The sequence below is a fragment of the Dipteris shenzhenensis genome, chromosome 19, assembly GCF_047967505.1.
Source record: "Dipteris shenzhenensis isolate YYH24624 ecotype China chromosome 19, Dip_SZ_1.0, whole genome shotgun sequence".
Lineage (NCBI taxonomy): Eukaryota > Viridiplantae > Streptophyta > Polypodiopsida > Gleicheniales > Dipteridaceae > Dipteris > Dipteris shenzhenensis.
Window position 1 is genome coordinate 25837419 of NC_141614.1, and position 15183 is coordinate 25852601.

At 41.4% G+C, this 15183-nt stretch overlaps 1 protein-coding gene, 1 long non-coding RNA gene and 1 pseudogene across 2 annotated transcripts; all 3 read right to left on the minus strand.

Annotated features, from left to right (window-relative positions):
- Window positions 1-1169: 1169 nt before the first annotated feature.
- Window positions 1170-2248, minus strand: LOC147890271 (uncharacterized). Its single transcript, XR_015542817.1, has 2 exons — window positions 2184-2248; window positions 1170-1785 (listed from the first exon to the last, which is right to left on the minus strand). It is a non-coding gene; the product is annotated as an uncharacterized LOC147890271 (long non-coding RNA).
- Window positions 2249-2321: 73 nt separating this feature from the next.
- LOC147890272 (wall-associated receptor kinase 4-like) lies at window positions 2322-3504 on the minus strand. Its single transcript, XM_087390249.1, has 2 exons — window positions 2625-3504; window positions 2322-2515 (listed from the first exon to the last, which is right to left on the minus strand). Exons 1-2 carry the CDS (start codon window positions 3502-3504, stop codon window positions 2322-2324), a joined length of 1074 nt encoding a protein of 357 aa, XP_087246375.1.
- A 10815-nt stretch (window positions 3505-14319) lies between these two features.
- LOC147890273 (uncharacterized) lies at window positions 14320-15134 on the minus strand (annotated as a pseudogene).
- Window positions 15135-15183: the final 49 nt, after the last annotated feature.

Consider the following 15183-nt stretch of genomic DNA (forward strand, 5'->3'; position numbering starts at 1 on the left):
GGGCCACTCAAACTTCCATTCCAATATGAGAGTTTCACTTCCTAACAAAACTAACCATCCATGCTACATACTAAGGCTTCTTAAAGAATTGGAGAACTTGTAGTGTAATGAGTATGTGATCAAGATGATGTCACTGATGAGCATATATGCTCGGACTTGAAGAGGTCTCCTTTTGAAAATTCAGGTAGTGAAATTATTGAGGCTGATGACGATAGGGTCACATACACAATATAAGTTTACACACAAGTGACCAAGTTGTTTATGTCGATATATTATTTGTTTCCAAAGGAATCTTTGAAACGTTCTTCATTCAAAAAATACTTTTAAATCAATCTGCGTTTTTGCATGGCATACTATATAAAAATAATCTAGCACATGGTAGTAAGAAAACCATGTCTTGATAAGAATTAACGAATTCACCAATCACCAAGGAATTTTTTTTCCTTGATTGAGCAATATTTTTAATGCAATCCCCATTTTAAACCAAAGGATTCAATCAATATCAATCATTATTTTAAGCCAAATGATTTAAATCCCTTGCAAGGAGATTTTAAATAATATTTTTTCTTCAAAAAATATGTTTTACATCAATTTAAATTGATTCAAGAGATTTCAATAATTAAAATCACTTGCGAAATGTGGTAATTATTTGACCAAGAATATACCATTTCATATCTCGGCTTTCTTTCATGGTATGCCAGAAAAAGTAATATCTACCACATGGTAGTAAGAAAACCACATTTGATAAGCTCAATCCACCAAACATCAACTAAAAATACTCTTGATTGAGCAATTTTGTAAAGTGATTTTTAATTTTAGAAATTGACTGTTGTGAATCAAATGGTTTAAATCCCTTGAAAATCCTTGTAGAGGATGCCTTTGGACATGTTCATGGATGAATCGAGATCTGTATATAAATAAATAAAGAGGAGGCTTGAAGAAGCAACAAAACCCTTGGTGTAAATGAATTCCATAACCTTGTTGTGTAAACCAACATTTCTTGGAGTATCTAAGCAAGACTTCGATGTATGTCTTGATAGGAAGAACATTTAAACCCCCCGTAAGAATTAGGGGGCATACACTACTTAAGCTAGAAACAGGCTACACTCAAAAGATGGACACCAAGTGTGCACAAGAAAACCAAGTAGTAGAAGGAGAGTTCTTCAAGATGATCTTAGAAAGAAACCATATTTCCATTACCAATGTACAATTGAGAATGAGTCTAGGGCAAAGTGTGATCATTCTTAGTTAAAGCCATATATGTAGAATCCACTTCACATTTCCATAAGGTGAATAGTCGAGGTAGTAAAATATACAATTTGGTGTGGCTAGGGCCATTCGAAGATAACTCATGTGGACGAACACTCAAATCATGTCATTGTGATAGCGTCTAAAGTGCTTAGCCCAAGCCATGTGTAGAGAATTTACTCCTTTACATTTGCATAGGGTTCTATAATATACATTCTACTACAAGGGGTGATCTTTAGCGGGGAGATGCATAACCGGGTAGCAAAGACGCTAAGGTGAAGGACATGGTGGTGACGGAAGAGGATGAGGGCAAGGATTGTACGTAGAAAGTAGACTTCGATGCCACAACTGCGCCCGCCTCAGGCGAGTCATTGCCGTTTTGTGAGTTGCATTTGGCAGCGGCAAGCAACGGTGCTGCCTCCTCAGATGCATCCAGACCTGGCAAGTCGCGTTCGATGCGACGGAGATCCTCGGCTACCTCGCCCATTGAGGGATGCTCCGCTCCTCGAAGGGCCAAGCACCGGCGAGCGAGTCTGCCTAGATGCATGACAGAGGCTGCGAGTGCCGCCTCCGCCGCCGTCTCCTCCGCCTCGTGGCCGAGGCGGAGGTCGATGAGCTCGGGGACCCTGCCCTCTCTCATCCTCTCGATGAAGAGCAGCGCCAGATTAGCGAACTGAGCCTCCCGATCGTGGTTGTCTCTCTCGTCTCCCGAACGGTTTGCCCTCTTGATGGCGACGATCCTCCCATCCCTCAACGTGGCCTTGAATACTGTGCCGAAGCCCCCCGTCCCGACCTTGAACTGCTCCGAGAAGTTTTGGGTCGCCAATTGGAGCTCCTCGATAGTGAAAAGCCTGGTGGTCTGTCTTCCTGCGCTCCCGGCGATGTACGCCTCCAGCTGCAAACCCCCGTTTAAGAGAAAGTACTCGCGTCGTCGCCGCCTTCTCCAGTATAGGGCGATGAGGATAACAACCAAGAAAAAAACGATACAGCCGACGAAACCTGATAAAAAATCCAGTCTTTTGAAATTTCTCCACATAATTCTTTTACGGTAAAATACCCTATCTTTGACGTGCTCAATAGATACCACCACTGATGCCCACAGCTTTCCTCACGGCGGGCGAAAGCCGGCAGCCCGATCCGTTTCTAGTTCCATCACCCACAAATAAACGCGATTTGCAACGGCATCGATAGTTGCCGATTGAATTTTCACAAACTGTGCGACCTACGATGCAGTCGTTCAGAGTCGAATTTGCACACTCGTCGATATCTGTGCCAAATTACAGTTTATCAACGACAGGCTCCTTACATCGTCCAAATTTAGCATAAACATGATATCAACGCATTCCTGGACTCTCGATTTTAAATATGGAACTCACAGCCTCTTCCCTGAGAGTATCCGTCTCCCTGAAACCCGACCAAGCAATCGCACCGGTATCCGGGAAATGCCGATACAAGGGTAACATTGGAGTATTGGGTGCCAGCGTGGTTCGCTTCTTTTGTGATAGACTCTGGGTCGTTCCCCTTAGAGGGCAATGCCCATTCGAGCTTCAAACCGAACAGACTTTCGAAGTCTGTGTAGTTCTTGTAGAATGGCGTGCAGAAGCCTGCACAGGTGCCGTTCAAGACACTGAAGGTTGACACTTGATAAAAGGTTGTCCGAATGTCCGACGGAAAAGAGGTAACACAACAGGTCCTATTGCCACATTCCGGGTTGGAATTGTTTCCCGGACAGACGTCTATTTCGCATCCTCCTACGGCATAGTCCGCAAAAGAACCTGTATGCGGTGTAAGGAGCACACCGATAGTACAATTGAAGCTTCCGAATTTGTTGTCGCCAGATAGAACAAATGGACCAGGATAGTCAGGGAGTGCTAGAGTTGTATAATTCCCTGAAGAGTTGGATGCTCCGCAGTTATCAGGTAAGATGGATCTTGCGTCTGTGATATTAACGATCACGCTATCACTGGATATGTGGAGAACTGGAAAGTTACTCCCGCTTACGGTTGTATTCAAGTACAGTATATCGCCCGCGACGCCACCAGACTTGCATAGTAACTCAAAATTAGTGGAGAAAGCGGGGCAGGCAGGACTTGCACTGAAAGGGTAGCCGAAGGTAACATTGCCACACTGCTGGTTGGAGCAAGGCTGCGAAGAAGCGTGGGGAAGGAAGAGCAGCAGGGTGGACAACCACAAGGGAGCGCAACGACGGAGAATCAACGGCCGAGAGTCGAAACGTGTAGGAAGGGGCGAAGCCATGGCGAATGGGAAGGTTTAGCAGGGAATGTAAAGATAATGCTCAAAGCAACGTGTGGAAGATAGGGCAAAAAGCCAAGCGATTTCCATTCTCTAATGAGCATTTGATAAATACTTTTCCTCATTACATCGACATTTTTTTGGCCTGCTACACATTTTTAGAATTTTTGGAAGCTCATTTTTTCTATTCGACAGTATGTTGACTATTCTTCATTGGACTTTCTAAAGTAGTTGACTCTCTCTCTCCCCTTCTTTATCTGCTCAAGTCTTATTACACACCATCTCCACCTTTTCTTAAGCCATCCTTCCCCACCAAGTTTAGTAAAACCCGCGTGGGTCTTGGTGGTTGAGGCTCTGGTTTATGTCGTGGTGTGTGTGTGTTCAATGCTTCGGATAAGCCTGTTAAGGCTTCTTGGCATTGTTGCTACAAAGTAAAAAACTCCTCTCTCTCTCTCTCTCCCCCCTTTGCCTTCTCCACATCATTTCCTTTTTGTTTGCTTTTTTAATCTTGGGCAGGCCTTATGAATGATTAAATATCATTCACCTTGTCTAAGTCACATTTCGTGAAGACATGTACTCAAATGAACATCACTTCTTTTACATCTCTTATATACATTGGCACGTGGCGAGAGGAGGAGCTATGCCATGTGGTGGATGGAGGGAAAAGGTTAGAGTGGAGGGAAGTTTAATGCTCAGCGAACCTCTGCCTCCTCGACCTTTGTGGCAATGCACCCCAACTCCCAACTCCTTCTCTGCAGCTCGAGCTCTGCCTAGTGCCATCCCTAACTCTTCTAAGAAGGTGCTGCCCCTCCCGTCACCCTCTTCTTAGAGTCGCTACCTATTCTCACTCCTCCCATCACACTTTGCCACTTGACGCCCATATCATGCTCGCAGCCACAATCGAAAAGATCACGCCTCGAGTTGTTGAAGTATCTTCTTCACAATAGTTCTCTTTTGTAATCAATTGCTGCTGGTCGATGAAGACTTCATAAAATGAAATCTTCGGCTATACCATGTCAGGTACACCTTGCAACAAGCTTAGAGCATCTCACCACAACTTTTGTGGCTTGGTAGAGAATACCCAGTACCCCGGGGGATTCATAGGGGGAAACTTATGATATCACGTGAGTGTACAATAGGGGGTTTTTTTGGAATGAGGCATAAGCTTATACATTAGGGGTGGGGGCCCTTTTTTTTTTCCCCAATATTGAATTTAAGCTAGGGGGACTATGTCATATTTAAGAAGGGGGGACATAATATAGGTTACCTTGGGTAACTAGTCCAAACAAGTTTGATTTTGTGTATGGTTTTAAATAGTCATAGGGAAAGTAACCTAAATTTGCTTATTGTGTAATCTAAATGCTTGAGAGAGAATGTAGATTTAAGGAAAGGGGGGGACATAATGGAATTTTGGTGGTATCTTATAAGCTTAAATAGGGGTGTTTTATCATCCTACGTGGATCTTAAATAGGGGGTTTTCTTGAAGTTCATGCACGCAGGTGACGTCCCCCTTTAATGAAGAGTGAATGCCCCGGGCCCAGTACACATAAGCTTCACCTTCAGTATCAAGGCCAATTAGTCACCTATGGCTAGCTTCTGGAGTCCAACAAATGTAGCAATACGTTGTATTAACTCCTTTGTAGATGCAGCCAAGGGATTCCTCACCTTCGGTATCTCCTCTCCCATCTGACAAGCTCTAGAGTACCTTGGGCCTTAACTTCACCCTCCCCAGACACTCTATGTTTTGAATTCGCACTGTTAAGGGACGGCTGACAAGGTGCCCACCATTGCGACCAAGTGGTGACAAGGGGGTTTATGCTGATCGACGGTGGAGGCTCAGGGGGGTCACTCATCATATGTAACCCTATCACGTGAGTTCAACAGAAGGATTTTTTTTTTTTAAATTTACATAAATAAATATACATAAGGGACTATTTAAAATAGTTTTTGAAAAAATTTACAGATTTGTATAGAAAAGGGGTACATTTTATTAATGAAATTTTTTACAGATAAGGGACTTTAAATATAGGCCTTGAACGCACGTGATATAGAGGGTTTATACATAGTGACCCCCCCGAGGGTGGAGGGGAGGAGTTGGGAATCAAAAGGGCCGCAGCGCTTGCGAGTATTTGGATAGAGTTTTTATATGAAGAAACTCTGTCTAAGAGCGTTTTTTAATGAAGAATCTCTAGCTGGCATAGGGCTTCAATTTTGCGCGCCCAATCTTTTCACTCCCCCTTTGCCTGCTGCAGCGTCTTCATCTTGTAAGATTTCCTCCTCCTCGTTCACAAGCTTCCTCCTCCTCCTCCTCCTCACAAGCTTTCCACCAGCTTAGCCTCACTCACAAGCTTCCTCCTTGTCCTCCTCACAAGCTTTCCACCAGCTTAGCCTCATTGAACCTGCCAGTTCAAGAATGGCATGCTGAGCTTTCTTGCTTCTCCTCCTCGTCGCTCATTATAGCAGTTGGCCTTTTCCCTAACAGAGCTTGAAGAGTGGAGCTGCTTTCTGTACCTCCATCATTCTCTTTTCTCTTGCTTGCTGCCAGATGAAAGACGAATTTCATCCTCCTTTATGGCATTACATCGATGGGAGCCAATTCATGCCCTTCAAATCCTCACAATCATGTAACGCTCCACCAACGATAGTGTCCAGCCTCGCCAAATGCTTTTCTATGTTCACTTCAGGTATGTACTTGCTCGTCTATATTGCCGTCTAGCTTTGTTCATGTGCTTTGGTGAAGCTTTGTTTATGCTTCCATCTCAATTTTAAGGAAGATGCAAAACTAGAAGGCACATACCAACTGATATCATAGTGGGTGCCTAGGCTTGAATGGAGAAGAAACCATTCCATACAAGATTAAGCTGCTACTTTGGCAAGGTAATCTTGCCTAGAGAAAACACCATCATCATACTAGTCATTGGTTTTTTCGAGGAGCTTGCATAAATGGTTGAATAAATCTCTAAGTCTTGCACACACTTGCTTTTCTGTTTTTGGCAAAAAAATTGGAACCAAGTATCTACTGAAATCTTTGACAAAGTTGGCCCCTTCCTTGGAATGTTTTGGGCTACATAGCATCCTCTTACTATTGTAATTACATGCTACTATTGATAATTCTTAATAATTAATTGTATGCTCTATGGAAAATATGCATGATATGCATGCTCTACATGGTAACATTTGTATTTTTGTTGCTTAATAATGCTTCTAACTTCTGCTTCTATTGCTTGGCATGTGGCCTTGAAGGAGGGGTTCATTTGGGGGCAAATATAGGGCAAATGGCTTGACAATTTGTTTAGGGATGCATAGCAACTTACTACTATTGATGCATCCTGCTACATAATGCTTCCAAGTTGCTGCAACCTACTACATAATTCTTGTAAGATCTATTGCTTAGCATGTGTCCATGGAGTGGATTTGGGACAAAAATTAAAATATGGGCTAAAGCATGAAAGACCTGACCAATTTGGCCTCCTTTTGGAATGTTTTGGGCTGCATTACAACGTACTATTGTTTGATATGGTGCTACAATTTGTGGCCAGTCTACTACAATGCTACTCCATTCATGCTATGCTACTATCTACTATGTAATTCTGCTAGTACTACTATTAACAGTTCCATGCATGATGCTATATTGAAATATGGCATATGCTATATGCATGAGGAATGTTATTACTACTTAATGCTTGAAGCTTCTAGGGTCTGGTATGTGTATCTCAATCTACCAATTGTGTATTTTACTAGCTAGTTCTAGTTTCCCTAAAATATATATTTTTATTATATTTGTGCATGCCAACATGATAGGACACATGTCATAATAGCAAAGAATTACAACACAGTAGCAAAGATTTACCATGCCTAAACCTTCGAATCCACTTTGGGGGATCCATACTACTATGATTGTGGTAGAGGCATCTAGTAACAAAGAGTGTAAGTCCAATTATTGTGGCAAGCCTCTTGTGAGATCGGTGACACATCTTGTGCTCCCTATGTTTGGACTTAGTGGTAGGGGGATTGGTGGATGTCCTTCTGCTCGTGTTGGAATTGCATAGAAAGTTAAAAGAGGGAATTCAAAACTCTGTGATGGACCTAATCTACTACCTTGCAAGATGAGGATTTGTTTATGCCTGAGTCTCACACTATCAACCATGATGATGCTATGGATAGTGATTCTAGTGCTATTGGTTTTTCTCATGTAGGAAAGGGGACTAGGCTCACCATCATCCATTGCTATGCCTATTTTGAAAATGAAGCAAAGGCATCTATAAGTATCAATTGCATGCAAATGACTACAAAGTTTTCAATGATTTTGCTAGAGGAAGTTGAACATCAAAGAGACATTGCTCATTTCACATTCTATGTTAGTAGAAAAAATGGACATCATCCACTCTCTAGAAACTATAGGAAATTCACATTGTTAGTGTATGTTGCCATGTTGCAGTTAGCATTTAATTATTTTTTGGGCAGAAAAAAGTTTGTATTATATTATATCATCATCATCAATATGCACAGTACATGTTCTTTAGCATAGAACAGCCAGCCCCCATGGGGGGACGTTTCTTTAACAAAATGTTTCTGACAGACACTCATGAGCTTGAGGGCTTTTGAGTTTGACATAGCAGCAGAATTATAAGAGAGGTACATATGAATCATTTGTATCATCTGTGCCATCATCATTAAAGTAATCAGAGTAGTTGAAGTCCTCTGAATCACCAGAGCTGTCAGAGTCATTTGTGGCAGCAGCCTGGGCTTCACTGGGTGACACTGGTTTCTTTTTTACAGTTGGAGGGGGGACCTGTTTAAGAAAACCAGTAAACTCAGGGGGGATTGTAAAAGGAGTAGTATTGTCCATCCCACATAAGCTTTGAACATGGTCTTGCAAGTCAGCATTAAAGAGGGCAGCATCAGTTCTGAACTTGTTTTTCATTTCTGTAATTTTTCTTTGGTCTTGTGCAACCAATTGAGAAAAAGTCAGCATGCAACTCAATTTGATTAAATTGAGAATTGTTTCTGGTTATCCAAATAAACTATAGTGCATGTGCTCTGATAGGTGTCCACATCTCATGTTTTGTCCTTGAAGAGTCTCCTAGTATTATGGTCTTCCAATTTATTGGCTCCCCTGTTTCAAATTGTACTATTTTCCACACCTTTCTAGCAACAAGACAGGCAACAAAGAGATGGAAAATATCTTCATTTATAAAGGGGCACCTCATGCATTTGCCATTTCCCTTTCCAATTCTTAGTCCTCTATTGTTAGTCCACACAGCTTTATGCATTATTAAGCAAAGCAAGGTAGACAATTTGTCAAGGATTGAGCTTGACCAAATGGAGCAGAATCTGAATTTCCATTTGCCCCTAAAGTCTTGCAGTTTCCACCTAGTATTAAGGACAATGCAGAGATCACCTATGTCCTTGGTTAAAGTGGGGATAGGGAAGAAATAAGTACTCTCAACCCAACCAAACTCTCTACTGTAAACCAAGAATGATCCACCTTTCAATTGCTGATTTCCCTCCCAGAGGTGAACTTTGTTCAAGACTAGTTTCTAGCATTGGTTGTTGAAACTGAAGTCCCTCCTAATCTTAATTCAGGTTTTCCATCTTAGCTCATCTCTGTTCCAAAGCTGACCCCAGCAATGTAGTCCTTTTTTGAAGAGTACAACAGCCTTATCAAAGTATTCATAAGAGAGAACAACCTCCTTGAAGATAACAGAGACTGAGATTGAGTCTAATGTCATAAAAGCTCCTTTGCCAGAGAAGACAATTTGGCCTTTAATTCCTTCAAAGGCTGGCCATAATGAGAGCCAAAGTTGACTGCCTTTAGCTTTGCAAGGTTCAGGGTTACAAATAGCTGACATCATAGGGTACTTTGTCCACTTGGGAGCTCTCAAAGGTCTTAGGGAGTTGACATTCCTTAGAAGGATTTGGGCCCAATCCTCAAGAGGATGCAGGATTACTTTAATTATCCAAGTTGAGGATAGTTTCAGAGAAGCGTTCTCTATATCTATCACATCTAAGCCTCCTTCCTGCTCGGGTTTGATACAAAACTCCCACCTGACCTTGGCTATCATGCCCCCCAAAAGAAAGGATCTTTGAAATTCTAATGAACCTGTCAATTCCCGTTCTAGAAGGGGACCAGGAAGTGAGGTAGAAAATGAAAATTGGGTATATGCAATGGTTGAGAACCATTCTCTTTCCAGCTAGACAAGCTTGGAACCCTCTCCATTTCTCAATCTTGCTTTGAAACATGTTCAAGAACTAGTCCCATCTTTGTTTGAGGGAAATGTCAAACCCCATGGGGATACCCAATAATCTAAAGACTGTACCATGTTTGATTCTCTAGCAACCCATCTCTTCCAAGAAAGCCTGCTCATCCCCTTTAAGAGTTGCATATCCAATTTTGGAGTGGTTGATTTTGGATCCAGAAGCTTTACAAAAGATCTCTAAGGACTTCATAGCCTTTTTATAACCTGAGTCTCATTCCCGAGGGTTAAATTTGTGTCATCAGTAAACTGTTGGTAGATAAGGTCCTTGCTAGAGGGTAGCTCAATGCCTTTCACATTTCCTTCTTGACTTTGATGTTGAAGTAGCCACCCTAGTGAGTCTGCAACAATTGCAAAAAGTAGAGGAGCAATAAGGAAACCCTATCTTATAGATCTTTTAAGGACAAAGGATTGACTCATGACACCATTGACACAAATCTTGGCTGAAGCATTGGTGAGAAGCAATCTAATATAAGAGATGAACAGAGGGCCAAGGCCCAGATTAGCGAGAGTATGGATGATGAAGTCCCACTCAAGTCTATCATATGCTTTATCAAAGTCAACCTTCAAAAAACATATGTCCTGTTTTGTTTCCCTGCCATACTCACATCCCTCTCAGATATTGATGATGGCTTCAAGAAGATGTCTGCCCTTTATGAAGCCTTTCTATTCTGGAAGTATCCACTTGGCCATTCTATTCTTTACTCTCAGAGAAAGGGCTTTAGCAAAAGATCTTATAGCTGTAGCTAAGCATAGTGAGTGGCCTTGAATTTCTTATCTCTTCCTTATTCCCCTCCTTAGGAATTAATTTGATAATTCCCCCATTAATATGAGTAGGCAGATTCCCATTATTGACACTCTCTTGCCATAACAATAGGAGATAAGGACCAACTTTGGACCAAATTATTTTGTAGAATTTAATTGGCAATCCATCTTCTCTTGTTGTTTTTCCATCTTCCATTACCTTGATAGCCTTAAAGAGTTCATCAATAGACAGAGGTTTTTCAAGGTATTTGTTATCAAGACTGAGTACAGTGTTCTTTCTAGCATCCTTGCATAGTTCCCTGGCCTTGGTCACTTCAGTATCTACTTGTATAGTGGAGGATAGCAAGTTCTGAAAGTGTAGATGAATGATATCAATATTCTTCTCAGTAGTTAAAGGAAGAGAGTTGTCAGCTTTTCTAAGAAGGGGAATCTGATCTTCATTAGATATTTTCATTCTAATAATCTTGAACTATTCTTTGGTAGGTCTCTCAGCCTTACCAGCCCACCAATCCTTGAAGTATATTTTGGAATCATTAAGTAGAATTTGTCCTTGAATTTTGAGTTCATTTCTTTTCACAACCAAGTCTGCCTGGGCATGTGGATCCCCTTGTCTAGCTAAGTTATCCAAGGAAACAATCATGTCCTGAATGCTGTTCATTTTCTTAGGCCTTATTTTGTCTCTATCTTTTCTTGCTTTTTTGAGCAATCTTTGGTTCTATTCAACAGCTATACACCAAGAGTCACTAGCTGAGATAGAATCAGTGAGTGCCATTAGCCAAATTGTTTTAACCCCTTCTTGGACACTTTTAAGGTCAAAGAATTTAGGATCAGCCTTAAACTAGGAGGTGGTTTTTTATCCTGGGCCAAAATCACATTTGAGAAGGATTGGCTTGTGATCAGAGAGAAAAAGAGAAGAGAAGACCTGAGTCTGAAGAGAGCTAGTCTGCCTTACTAGTTCTTGAGAAACATAGATCCTATCCAATCTAGCCTCTCTTCTGTTAGCTCCAGCTTGGCTATTGGACCAAGTGAAAGTACCTTCTATCCCCATGTCCACAAGGCTTAGGTCTTCTTTCAGATTCTCCCAAAGAGTTAGTTCGCTGCCTCTGATTACTGTTCCTTTACCCATCCATCTGTTAGTGGAGTTTTCCACCATGTTAAAATCCCCCACCACAAAACATTTGTTGCTTGCAAGCAGTACTGATTCCGAGCTGATCTTTTTGTCCTGTATACTGTTAGGGACATACAATGAAACCATAGTGAAAGAGTGACCCTGTAGAGAGCATTTGAGCATAATCCATATGTTCAGTGTACCCAGTTCAACCCCTAGGATTCCATGGGAATAAGAGAGTATCCCAATTGACACTTCACCGTTTCCCTCCTCATGCTAGTTCTTAGCCAATAAGCTAACCTTCTCCTCTGCCTGGGTCAATGGCTATTGGTTTACTTCACATTCTTTTTGATTCCCTTTGTGGCCCTGGGATTGGGGCTGTTGACCTGGGGGGAAGCACTTTTTCCTTGAGAGAGCTTTCTCTTGCTTTGCACTTGAGTAAAAGTCTTTCCTTGAACCATAGTATCATTTTCCATGGTTGTGGCCATGTCTTGATCATCTTCTAAGTCTTCCTCACTGATCTTGGAAGAGGTCATATCATCCTCTCTATTGATGTCCTCTTCAAAATCTTTTGACCAGCTTGGCTCTATCATAGAATCCAAATCCATATTTTGATTTTTTTTAAATCCATTCTTCAGTCTCACTCTCTTCCAGGGCATCAAATGTATTGTTCAGTGCTAGAGAGTCATCTAGCTTCCCTTTTCCTTTGTCAAGAGAGGGTATGGTTTTGACAAGGCCTTCCTTCTAAAGAAGGGTTTTTTTCAGGAGTAGCTAGGACCTTGGGGAACCATCTTTCAGTATGTTTGTTGTTGTTAGGTGTAAGAGGATCCTTGGGTTTGGCTTTGGCTCTCCTCTGTGGGCTGTGTATGTGGATTTTGTATTCTAAATAAAAGTTTTCATGCCTATTTTCCAAAATACCGTTGTCGATTTTTTTTCAAAAAAAGATGGTTTTTATGTCTTTTGTCAAAACACATTGTGCAAAATGGCCATCGTTTTTAAAAATATGTAAAATTCACATGAAAAGAAGGGAATCTTTGAAAGATTCCCCTAGAGTTCTCATTTTGAGGTTAAAGTTCTTGAATTAGATATTACAATGTTAGAGGGGCATATCTGGGAGCTCAACCCACACAGGGGTAATGGTGAACCTATGAACCTAGGTAGATCAAGATTGAAGTTCTGCTTCCAATTATCTAAGTAGAGAGGTTGGTGTCTGATAGTCCACAGAATATAGTTGAGAGCCTTGGAGGCCATGCTAGGAGACTCAAAAAGGAAGACGAAGAAACCTTTCCTCAGAAACCTCACATTGGTAACATTGATGCCTTGCCTTACCCAGTTTGTTCTCACCCAACTCTCAATGAAAGCTAAAGGAGGTCTGGGTCCTCTCTGGGTCCTAGAAGAAATCCTATCAGAGCATGAGTGCTAAGCCAATCTATAGACTCAGATAGAAGATCTTTATTGATAAAGGCGGCGATTTGCTTACCTCTTGCAAGTTTTTAGCTCTCACTAGAAGTAGCCTCTTTCTCTTCAGCGAGGGTGGAGTAGTTGCCTGGGTCCTGTGGGTCTTTCTTTTCTTCCTCATCGTGAAAGTTCTTTTCATTTCCTTCATGTTCTCTTCCACACCCCCTGTCATCCCCACTTCGGGGGTCTCTTTGATTTGTTCTTGGAACACCTCTGGAAGCACTAGTTCCTTCTTTACATCCTTCTCCATCTCACTGGCTCTTCCCTTTCCTCTTTCACCTCGATCAAGTTCTTGAGATCTAAGCTAGAGTTTCCTCGTTTACTGTTGATTTGCTTTGGAGCTGGCTCGTCTTTTCATATCTTTGACATCTTTCCATCCTAGACTAGCAAAGCAAGAAGTATCCTTTTGTGCTTAAAGGGAGAAGAATCCACCTCTAGCTTTCTAAGCTACTGCCATGTATTATATCGTGGCCTCCCTCTTCTAGCTCGAAGAGCTGACAGGGAGTGTCCATTTCTTTCAGGTGGTGCAAGAGCCTCGTTCAAGAAGGAAGATGCTCTGTCTCGCCGAAGGGCCCTTGTGTCACTTTTCAGAATCGTTTGACAGCATTAGGATGAGAAAGTATTCTTGTTTATAAGTTCAGGGAAAGAGTCCTTGAAAGTCCAATCAGCCGATCGCTTTTCGTAGGATTGAAGATCCGGACGTGACAGGCCACCACTTCTGTCTTCATCCTCCATGTCTTCATCAAGGTCTTTTCCAAAGTTTGGTCTAAGCGGTGGGTGGAGGAATCTAGCTTGTAGATCTTCGTCCCCGTCTGCTTCTCCATCCTCTATCTCCATTGCATTCCTATCTTGTTCTAGCCATCAGCTTGTTGTTGCTAATCGAATCCATGTTCTTTTCTCTCTTGTTTGTTGTTAGCATTTTCCTTTTGAAATAAATTATATGTGATTCATGTGAAACTGAAAATGAATAATCAAGCTGCTAAGTCTTCGGGTGCTTATGGTAAGGATATCTAATATGTGTTTTGAGGCTTATGAGATTTACCTTGAAGGAAAACAAATAAGTGCACAATAGAGGAATTTTTTATGATAAATATAGCCAAAGAAGTGTCTCCTTTCCGTATCTTGTATAGTTGGATATATTGCTTTTACATAAGTCCTTATCTGTAATCATTTACAACTATGATAGCGGTTGGCTATCTAGTAATTTTTGCTCTTTTAGGCTACCTACTGCTAAGCCTCCACGATAAGGGAACATGATCTTGTCTTTACATCTCCTACCAAAGCTATCAACAACTTGTTAATGAGATTTACCTAACCATCCAATAATGTATACTTAATGGTACTACCATAATCTCTCCACAAGATTGGTTGTCTCCATTTCTCCATGTGGAAATAACCTACCATAACAGCCCCACATCCTACAGTTTGGTCCACACCAACAATTTGTAACATAGGGACCCACACTTGGATATCCAGAGAATGCCTCTAATAGTGCTTCATACCGAGTATTGAATTCCTCAAGGGTGGGAGCATATATCATTCCATACATGGCTGCATATAGTTCATCCTTAATTCCACCCATGCCTTCTTCACGTGAAACTAACATAGTAAAATATGGCAATGGTATTTCCTTGTATGGTTTGTATCCCGACAAAAGGGATCATTCTTGACAACCTTATATATTGCATTGAACACCACCTTAGACTTATCTGTAACTATGGCTCCTGGCCTGAGAGAGCCAAGTCTAGAAAACAATATAGTGAATGTTGTTTCCAAGGAAATATTTTCATGTTGTTGTCTAGGATCTTTGCTACATAACATGAAACATATGGGAATACCATTACCTTTTTTATTTGGTACAACAGCCGCATATAACGGCAACCCATACTTGTTGGTTTTAAAGGTGCTATCCATAGCCCAAGCGAGCCCAAGCCTGATCAAGTAGAGAATCTTCGCGATACCTCAAGCATAAAGTCATCTTGCAATACCAAAATAAATGGTCTTTGCCTTGGATCTTGAGCAATTGGATTGTAGGGTTGGTGGAAAATCACCTAAAACCACATTATGGAAAGAGGTCAAATTTATTATTTATAC

What these genes read in the sequence shown, in the direction of transcription:
- LOC147890272 (XM_087390249.1), bottom strand. Translation starts at nt 3,504, where the DNA reads ATGGCTTCGCCCCTTCCTACACGTTTCGACTCTCGGCCGTTGATTCTC. An exon ending in ATACTCTCAGGGAAGAGGCT is followed by an intron (nt 2,516 to 2,624) that starts GTGAGTTCCATA and finishes AATTTGGCACAG; the next exon opens with ATATCGACGAGTGTGCAAAT.